Genomic DNA, 10,384 nt, shown 5'->3' with positions numbered 1-10,384 from the left:
TTTTTTTTTTTTTTTTTTTTTTTTTTTAAGACAGAGTCTCGCCGGGCGCGGTGGCTCAAGCCTGTAATCCCAGCACTTTGGGAGGCCGAGGCGGGTGGATCACGAGGTCAAGAGATCGAGACCACCCTGGTCAACATGGTGAAACCCCGTCTCTACTAAAAGTACAAAAAAAATTAGCTGGGCATGGTGGCGCGTGCCTGTAATCCCAGCTACTCAGGAGGCTGAGGCAGGAGAATTGCCTGAACCCAGGAGGCGGAGGTTGCGGTGAGCCGAGATCGTGCCATTGCACTCCAGCCTGGGTAACATGAGTGAAACTCCGTCTCAAAAAAAAAAAAAAAAAAAAAAAAAAGAGTCTCACTCTGTTACCCAGGCTGGAGTGCAGTGGCTCGATCTCAGCTCAGTGCAACCTCTGTCTCCCAGGTTCATGCTATTCTCCTGCCTCAGCCTCCTGGGAATACAGGTGCCTGCTCCCAAGCCTGGGTAATTTATGGATTTTTAGTAGATATGTGGTTTCACTATGTTGGCCAGGCTGGTCTCAAACTCTTGACCTCAAGTGATCCTCCTGCCTTGGCCTCCCAAAGTGCTGAGATTGCAGGCATGAGACACTGTGCCCCACGAGGGGAAGTATTACCGATAAAGATTGCTTGTGCCTATGGAAATTAATTGTTTTGATGAAAATTGTTATTCCCTCTTGTTTATGACTAATTCTTCTTTTGGGGGAACTTTTAGATGAGGACCTTGAGATTGAATTGGTTGAAGAAGAGCCTCCATTCCTGAGAGGGCACACTAAGCAAAGCATGGACATGAGCCCCATTAAAATCGTCAAGGTGAGAATTGCTGGACCTTTAATCTGGAAATGTCAAGTGGACTTCTTTTTCTAAAGTAACGGGTCAGGTTATTAGATCTGCATAAGTAGAACTTGGGCCGCAGAAAGTCTTATTGGCTGTCAGCCAGGGTCTAGAATAGTTTTGTTTTAAATGGAGGTTGGGTTGGCTTTATTGCTTTTGCCTGTTTAATTCTTTTGTGCTCCTTTTGTGTGTTTTGGGTGGAAGCAGAGATAGACAGAATGCTTAATCTACCATCCTTGCCTTTGCCTGGGTTCCTTAGGGCTTCAGTGTTGCAGATTGAAAGGCAATTTTGAAGGATTTACTTGAGCAGTTGGGACTGGCCAGCATAGAAAGCTGTAGCATTGGGTGTTGGGGAGGGCAGAGCTGTGAGGGGAATGTGAACTCGAATCCATAGAACAGTAAACATTTTAGGTATGGAAAAGGGTGTATTAAAGGTCTCCCTGCCCAGCACATATGTAATGCTTATAATCCATGCGTATACTTCTTCTGCAGTGTTCTTTTTATGTGGTCATCTCATTGCTGCATGACATTGTTAGTGACAGGGAATTCACCAGCCCTTCAGGAGGTACATTTCATCATTAGATGGATCTGATCCGTAGTTCTTCTTTAGGCTGACCTAAAACCTCACTCACTAAAGCGTCCACATTGGTCTTGATTTTGGATCCCGGGGTCATATAGAAAAATTCTGATCCCTTTCTTACGTCCTTCGTACATTTAAAGGTAGCACATCATTCCTATCTCATCTTGAAACTAAACATCCAATGCCTTCAATGATTTATCATTGTCCTTGTTCATTTTGTCTGAATATGCTACAGTTTATCCATTTCTTTCATATAGCCTGTTACATTGGTAGGAACTTTATTCCAGGTGTGGTCTCATGTTTTAGGTTACAGGGGCTTAACATCTACATTTTATTTCCTGGACATTTAATTCATGTTGATTTTTCTTCTGTTGTATCAGAACCCAGATGGTTCCCTCTCCCAAGCAGCAATGATGCAAAGTGCCTTGGCCAAAGAAAGGCGGGAACTCAAGCAGGCCCAGCGGGAAGCTGAGATGGATTCTATTCCCATGGGGCTCAACAAACACTGGGTTGACCCTCTGCCTGATGGTAGGACCCTTGGAGGGGTGTATGGACCTTGTTTAAAAATATCAGCCTTGGCCGGGCGCGGTGGCTCACACCTGTAATCCCAGTACTTTGAGAGGCCAAGGCGGGTGGATCACGAGGTCAAGAGATTGAGACCATCCTGGTCAACATGGTGAAACCCCGTCTCTACTAAAAATACAAAAAATCAGCTGGGCATGGTGGCACATGCCTGTAATCCCAGCTACTCAGGAGGCTGAGGCAGGAGAATTGCCTGAACCCAAGACGCGGGGATTGCACTGAGCCGAGATTGCGCCATTGCACTCCAGCCTGGGTAACGAGTGAAACTCTGTCTCAAAAAAAAAAAAAAAAAAAAAAAATATCAGCCTTCCAGATCACAGGGAGGGGGCACTCCCAGCACACACTAAAAATTCACCCTTGGGCCAGCGTAGTGGCTCACGCCTGTAATCCCAGCACTTTGAGGGGCCAAGGCAGGTGGATCACCTGAGGTCAGGAATTTGAGACCAGCCTGGCCAACATGGTGAAACCCCATCTCTAGTAAAAAAAATACAAAAGTTAGCCAGGTGTGGTGGCACACACTTGTAATCCCAGCTACTCGGGAGGCGGAGGCAGGAGAATTGTTTGAACCCAGCAGACAGAGGTTGCATGAGCCAAGATCAGGCCACTGCATTCCAGTCTGTGTGATAGAATGAGACTCTGTCTCTAAAAAAATTTACCGTTGATTTTTCACTTCAGTTACAGCATGTCTGGTTTTTTTCTTAAACACGTGTTTAAAACCAAAAAAAAATTTTTTTTTTTTTTTTGAGACAGAGGCTCACTCTGTCACCAGGCTGGAGTGCAGTGGCGCCATCTCGGCTCACTGCAGCCTCCATCTCCCAGGTTTAAGTGCCATGACCAAAGTTGCATTTCCAAAGGATGATTCAGAGTGCCCTGCAGAATGAGTTGGATGGGGCACATGTGATGATTTAGGAAGCTTTTATAATAATTCAGAAGCGAGAGGATGGTGGCTTGCACATGGAGGTAGCAAAGAGGAGGGATGTACTTGAGAAAAGTGATTTGTTGAATGTAGAATAACAGGAGTGGCCAAAGACGACATCCTTTCTGAGCACTAGGATGAATGATGGGAACATCGGAGGAGAAATGGGTTTGTGGGAAAAGATGGGGAATTCAGTTTTGGACTTGTATCCTAGGTAACGAGGACATCTTAGGTTGAGTTATCCAGTGTAGAATTGAGCATAAGAGCTCAGAAGAAAGGCCTGGGCTGGAGACAGAAGTTTGAGAATTCTGTTAATTTAGATAACAGTTTGGCTGCATGTAATAGAGATTCAGAATACTAGGTTAGGCTTGGCATGTTGGGTCATGCCTGTAATCCCAACACTTTGGGAGGCTGAGGCAGGAAAATCGCTTGAGACCAGGGGTTAAAGACCAGTCTGGGCAACATGGTATGACCTTGTCTCTATTTTATTTTTTGAGATGGAGTCTCACTGTGTTGCCCCAGCTGGAGTGCAGTGGTGCGATTTTGGCTCACTGCAACCTCTGCGTCCCGCGTTCAAGTGATTCTCCTGTCCTAGCCTCTGAGTAGTTAGGACTACAGGCATGCGCCACTATGCCCGGCTAATTTTTTCGTGTTTTTAGTAGAGACAGGGTTTCACCTTGTTGGTCAGGCTGATCTTGAACTCCTGACCTCAAATGATCTGCCCATCTCAGTATCCCAAAGTGTTGGGATTACAGGTGAGCCACCTTGCCTGGCCCTTGTCTCTATTTTAAAATCAAATTTTAAAAAAATGACAAAAAAATACTAGATTAGAAATGTTCATTCATTGTTTAACAATATCATCTTCCATTTCCTCAGAATAAACCCATTCATTCCCTTTTGCCCTTTAGTGAGATGTTCCTTGTGACCCTTCTTTGGCCTCTGCCAAAGCTCATTTATTTTGTTAGTAGGCATAAGTTATTTTTTCATAGCTGGCCTTTGGCATCAAATTTGTAAAATATTTGCATATTCTAGAGCACCAGTAAAATTCTTCATCATTTTTTTTTTTTTTGAGACGGAGTTTCGCTCTTGTTACCCAGGCTGGAGTGCAATGGTGTGATCTCGGCTCACCGCAGCCTCTGCCTCCTGGGTTCAAGCAATTCTCCTGCCTCAGCCTCCCGAGTAGCTGGGACTACAGGTGCGCGCCACCATGCCCAGCTAATTTTTGTATTTTTAGTAGAGACGGGGCTTCACCATGTTGACCAGGAAGCTCTCAATCTCTTGACCTCGTGATCCACCTGCCTTGGCCTCCCAAAGTGCTGGGATTATAGGCGTGAGCCACCGCGCCCGGCCTCTCTCATCATTTTTGCTCCTCACTCAAGCCACAAATCCAAGGCGAACCTTAAAAATATAAGCTAGGTCCAGGTGTGGTGACTCACACCCGTAATCCCAACACTTTGGGAGGCTGAGGCAAGCAGATCACTTGAATCCAGGAATTCGAAACCAGGCTGGGCAATGTGGTGAAGCCCCGTCTCTGCAAAAAATACAAAAATTAGGCCTAGTGTGGTGGCTCATGCCTGTAATCCCAGCAGTTTTGGAGGCTGAGGTGGCTGGATCATCTGAGGTCAGGAGTTCGATACCAGCCTGACCAACATGGTGGAACCACCTCTCTACTAAAAATACAAAATTAACAGATGTGGTGACGTGTACCTGTAATCCCAGCTACTTGGGAGGCTGAGGCAGGAGAATCACTTGAACCTGGAAGGCGGAGGTTGCAGTGAGCTGAGATCACGCCATTGCACTCCAGCCTGGGCAACAAGAGTGAAACTCCATCTCAAAAAAAAAAAAAAATTAGCTGGGTGTGGTGGCATGCACCTGTAGTCCCAGCTGCGGAGGAGACTAAGGTGGGAGGATGGCTTGAGCCCAGAAGGTGGAGGTTGCAGTGAGCTGAGATCATGTCACTGCACTTCAGCCTGCTGGGCATCAGAGCCAGACCCTGTCTCAAAAAAAAAAAAATTATTCTGAGAGAAGCCAGACACAAGAGATCACATATTGTATGAAATATCCAGAATAGGTAAACCCATAGACATAGAAAGTAGACTAGTAGTTGCCAAGGGGAAGGAAAAGGGAGAAATGGGGAGTACCTGCTAATCAGTACAGGGTTTCTTTTTGAGATGATGAAAATGTTCTAAAATTAGATAATGGGGTTGGCTGCACAACTTTATAAATATACAGTAAAACACTGAGTTAGATGCTTAAAAAGAGTGACATGGATGCCAGGTGTGGTGGCCCACATTTGTAATCCCAGTACTTTGGGAGGCCAACGAGAGAGGATTCCTTGAGCCCAGGAATTTGAGGCTGCAGTGAGCTATGATTGCACCACTGCACTCCAGCCTGGGCAACAGAGTCTCAAAAAAGAAAAAAGAAGAGTGTGACGTGGCATGTGAATTACATCTCGCTATAGCACTTATTTAAAAGGCAGAGAGTGCTGGGCATGGTGGCCACGCCTGGAATTCCATTACTTTGGGTGGCTGAGGGGGTGGATTGCTTGCTCCCAGGAGTTTGAGACCAGCCTAGCAACACAGAGAGATCTCCTCTCTTCAAAATTTAAAAATGAGGCAGAAGGACTACTTAAAACCAGGAGGTCAAGGCTGCAGTGAGCCAGGATTGTGCCACTGCACTCCCACTTGGATGACAGAACAAGACTGCCTCAAAAAAGAATTCCAGTGTCCAACAATCAGGTCTTCACTTCTCTCAACTAACCTTTCTTTCGACATCACAGGTGTGTAGCACCACTTGTTACGGTCTTTTTCCCACTCCCTGCTGCCCCTTTATATATTCATTTCTTCACATTAATTTGCTTCTTTGAGATCTTTTGATCATGGATCACTGAATTGAAATGCTGCATGTGTAGTGCTTACCTGCCATTTTATTTTTTCCCTGGTGCATCCTTTTTTTTTAATTCTTTTTTTTTTTTTTTTTTTTAAAACAGAGTCTTGCTCTTGTCGCCCAGGCTGGAGTGCAATGGTGCGATTTTGGCTCACTACAACTTCTGCCTAGTAGGTTCAAGTGATTCTCCTGCCTCGGCCTCCTGAGTAGCTGCGATTACAGGTGCCCACCACCATGTGCGGCTAATTTTGTATTTTTAGTAGAGATGGGGTTTTATCATGTTGTCCAGGCTGGTCTCAAACTCCTAACCTCAGGTTATCCACCCATCTCAGCCTCCCAAAGTGCTGGGATTATAGGTGTGAGCCACTGTGCCCAGCCCCCTGGTGCATCTTGAGGTAGCTTGAGGACAATCCTAAGTTGCCTGTTTTCCTTTACAGCGGAAGGCAGACAGATTGCTGCCAACATGAGGGGTATTGGGATGATGCCCAATGATATTCCTGAGTGGAAGAAACATGCTTTTGGGGGCAACAAAGCCTCTTATGGGAAAAAGACCCAGATGTCAATCATTGAGCAGAGGGAGAGCCTGCCCATTTACAAACTGAAGGAGCAGTTGGTCCAGGTGAGAAGCCCTTTTATGATGTATTGGTGGGGAGTAGGGTTGTTTTCTAAAAGAGGGATGGCATTTTAAAATTGAAACTAGTGGGACGAGTGTGTGCCTACTTGAAGTGGCTCTTCCAAAAGGGATAAGAAAAAAGGAGAAAACTTGCTTTTTTTTTTTTTAAGATGGGGGGTTTCACCATCATGGCCAGGCTGGTCTTGAATTCCTGACCTCAGGCGATCCACCCACCTCAGCCTCCCAAAGTGCTAGGATCACAGGCATGAGCCACCGCGCCTGGCCAAAGGAGAAAACTTTCTAAATACTTTTTAAAATAATGGGGGCAGGGATGTTAGCTCACACCTATGATCCTAGCACATCGGGAGGCCAAGGCAGAAGGATCACTTGAGCCTAGGAATTTGAAACTAGGCTGGGCAACATAGGGAGACCTCATCTCTATAAAAAATAAAAAATTTACCTGAGTATGGTGGTCCTTGCCTGTAGTCCCAGCTACTCAGGAGGCTGAGATAAGAGGACTGCTTGAGCCTGAGAGGTCAAGGCTGCAATGAACTGCAATCACACCACTGCATTCCATCCTTGGTGACAGAGCGAGACTCTGTATCAAAAATGTGTGTGTGTGTGTGTATACAGACACACATACATATGTATATGTCCATATATTTTCTTTTTTCTGGGGACCCTAGAACAGTTCCAGGTGGGCAGAGTATTGTATTGCATGGACCAATAGCTCTGGTCAGTAATTAAAAATGAAAAAGGCCAGGCATGGTGGTTCACGCCTATAACCCCAGCACTTTGGGAGGCTGAGGCGGGCGGATCACCTGAGGTCGGGAGTTTGAGACCAGCCTGACCAATAGGAAGAAACCCTGTCTCTACTAAAAATACAAAAATATTGGCCGGATGTGGTGGCGCATACCTGTAATCCCAGCTACTTGGGAGGCTGATGTAGGAGAATTACTTTAACCTGAGAGGTGGAGGTCGCAATGAGCGGAGATCATGCCACTGCACTCCAGCCTGGGTGACAGAATGAGACTTCATCTCAAAAAGAAAAAAAAATGCTTTTTTTTAATGTGCCTTGTTATTTGGATCAGCTCTGGTTTATTTAACTAGTCCTGTATGCATAGAAATATAGCTGATTGTAATCCTTGGCTGTTACAAACAATATAGAAATAAGAAATAACTTTTGAGGAAAGATACTAGAAATTTGGGAGTTACAGTGGGAAGGAACACTTTTTATGTGTCTTTTAAATTTATTGTTGACTTCTTTAACCATATGTGTATGTCCCCCTTTTCTTCAGTGTTAGAATATAGTCATTAATTATTTTATTCCAAAGTAGCATGTGGCAAATTTTAATGACCATATTTATATTCTGTTGCTTTAGGCCGTCCATGACAATCAGATCCTGATTGTTATTGGTGAGACAGGATCTGGAAAGACAACACAGATCACCCAGTACCTGGCGGAGGCAGGCTACACTTCCAGGGGCAAGATTGGGTGTACCCAGCCCAGAAGAGTGGCAGCAATGTCAGTAGCCAAAAGGGTGTCGGAGGAGTTTGGTTGTTGCTTAGGCCAAGAGGTAAGTAAATAGTGGAGTCACTCTAAAAATACCAGAAGCAAAGGCCCGGATCTCCTAACCTATCAAATGGAGATATGAATAATACTGCCTTTCTCAGGTTTCTCCTGAGGGAGAGAGGGTTCCCATTGTCATAATTAGTCTGTTCAGGGTATGGTCTAAGACATACCTTACTTGAGGAAATTACTGTACATCTTGATCAAATTCTTAAGATTATGAGTAACAGTGACTGCGCTGAAATCTTGCCTGGTGATTGGGAAAAGGAGACATTTGTATCCTAGGTTTTCCCCTTCCGTTCTGCTTTAGGTGGGCTATACCATTCGATTTGAGGACTGCACTAGCCCTGAAACAGTCATCAAGTACATGACAGATGGGATGTTGCTTAGGGAGTGCTTGATTGACCCTGACCTCACTCAGTATGCAATCATCATGTTGGACGAGGCACATGAGAGGACAATTCACACTGATGTGCTCTTTGGATTGTTGAAAAAGGTAACTAGATGCTCTTTAATGACCCTTCTACTTGTTGGAAACCGAATTCTGGTAGTTGGATTTGAGTACCTGTGTCTTTTTGGGTAGTCCTTTTCAGTAAGCCACGTTATATTTCTCTTTAGACAGTTCAGAAACGGCAGGACATGAAGCTGATTGTCACCTCAGCAACCTTGGATGCAGTGAAGTTTTCTCAATACTTCTATGAAGCTCCCATTTTCACCATCCCAGGTCGAACATATCCAGTGGAAATACTGTACACAAAGGAACCTGAGACAGATTATCTGGATGCCAGCCTGATTACTGTTATGCAGATCCATTTAACAGAGCCACCAGGTAAAGAAAAAGCAGTATTTTTCCTCTTAGGCCAAGAGTCCTCATATGAGTATTTTTTTTTGCTAATTTTTTTAGAAACACCTTCTAAATATTCATCTCTCTGCAAGCCTCGGGCTTGTATGTTTGAAATGGTGGTGGTAGCCGGGCACAGTGGCTCACGCCTGTAATCCCAGCACTTTGGGAGGCCAAGGCAGGTAGATCACAAGGTCAGGAGATTGAGACCATCCTGACCAACATGGTGCAACCCCATCTCTACTTAAAATATAAAAATTAGCCAGATGTGGTGGCAGGTGCCTATAGTCTCAGCTACTCTGGAGGCTGAGGCAGGAGAATCACTTGAACTCGGGAGGTGGAAGTTGCAATGAGCCAAGATGGCGCCACTGCATTCCAGCCACACAGGGAGACTCCATCATACACACCCAAAAAAGAATTGGTGGTGGTTATAATGTCATATTGTCATATAAACAAACTTCTATTGTTTACTTACCGGTCAGAATATGAATGTATATTTTCTGTTATTTGAAGTTTTGTTGATATCACCATAGCCTTTGTATAGAACACACACAAACAGTTAGAAGGTAAATTAATCCTTTATTCTCCTCATAGGTGATATCCTGGTCTTCCTGACTGGTCAGGAAGAGATTGATACTGCTTGCGAGATCCTGTATGAAAGAATGAAATCCCTGGGACCTGATGTTCCAGAGTTAATTATCCTCCCAGTATACTCTGCTCTTCCCAGTGAGATGCAGACCCGAATCTTTGACCCAGCTCCACCAGGCAGCAGAAAGGTAACACAGGCAAAAGGAAGCTCCCATGTGCCCTGAAATCATGTGTTCTGTGCAGCTTGTCATAGTAGGGATTGCTTAGGGTATATGCAAGTCTTGTTTGTTAGGTTTCAGAGACTGGTCCAACCAATTCGTTTAGGAATGAGGGTCTAGTATGTGACCTCTTCTCTTATTCCTCATCTCCTTCATTCAACAAATATTTTTTGAGCATCTACAAGACTTTGGGCTATACATGGGAGCTGCATTACGAGAACAGCCTCTATCTGCTTTGGGGCATCCCCAGTCAACAGACTTTCAGCATATAGTGTGAAAAGGCCATTCCTGCTTGGATACGCAGGTGGGAGCACCCAATCCTGTCTTCTTAGGGGAAATAAGGATCTAAGCTAGTCCTGGAGAGCTCACGAAAGGCAGGGGGACAAGCTTTTTGAAGACACAGAACTGTCCGTGATGGCCTGGAGGCGAGGAAGTGGGGCCAGTTCAGCGAATGGCATAGTTCTGATGGCTGGAACCAAGTATATGACTGTGTGTATGAGACAAAAGGAAAGCAGACAGATGGATATAGGTATATTTTTAATAACAGCTTTATTGAGATGTAATTTACATACCTTTCAATTAACTCCCCCACCGCCTGCTTTTTTTTTTTTGAGACAGGGTCTCTGTCACCTAGTCTGGAGTGCAGAGGTGTGATCTTGGCTCACTGCAACCTTTGCCTCTAAGGCTCAAGTGATCCTTCTGCCTCAGCCTCCTAAGCATGTGGGACTACAGACGTGTGCCA

General features: G+C 45.0%; 1 protein-coding gene across 5 annotated transcripts in view; it reads left to right on the top strand.

The window, feature by feature from the left end:
- The window catches only part of DHX8 (DEAH-box helicase 8), a 39,479-nt gene that overhangs the window by 13,529 nt on the left and 15,566 nt on the right, over positions 1–10,384 (top strand). For all 5 annotated transcript variants that reach the window (XM_032279496.1, XM_032279495.1, XM_032279492.1 and 2 more), the window contains exons 10-16: positions 730–827; positions 1,809–1,956; positions 6,250–6,431; positions 7,808–8,002; positions 8,306–8,491; positions 8,614–8,824; positions 9,431–9,612. In XM_032279496.1, the coding sequence (XP_032135387.1) occupies positions 730–827; positions 1,809–1,956; positions 6,250–6,431; positions 7,808–8,002; positions 8,306–8,491; positions 8,614–8,824; positions 9,431–9,612 (1,202 nt within the window). The remainder of the gene's footprint in view (positions 1–729; positions 828–1,808; positions 1,957–6,249; positions 6,432–7,807; positions 8,003–8,305; positions 8,492–8,613; positions 8,825–9,430; positions 9,613–10,384) is intronic.

The sequence above is a fragment of the Sapajus apella genome, unplaced genomic scaffold (assembly GCF_009761245.1).
Source record: "Sapajus apella isolate SASKATOON/1434 unplaced genomic scaffold, GSC_monkey_1.0 scaffold12, whole genome shotgun sequence".
Lineage (NCBI taxonomy): Eukaryota > Metazoa > Chordata > Mammalia > Primates > Cebidae > Sapajus > Sapajus apella.
This window is presented reverse-complemented; position numbering and strand designations above follow the sequence as displayed.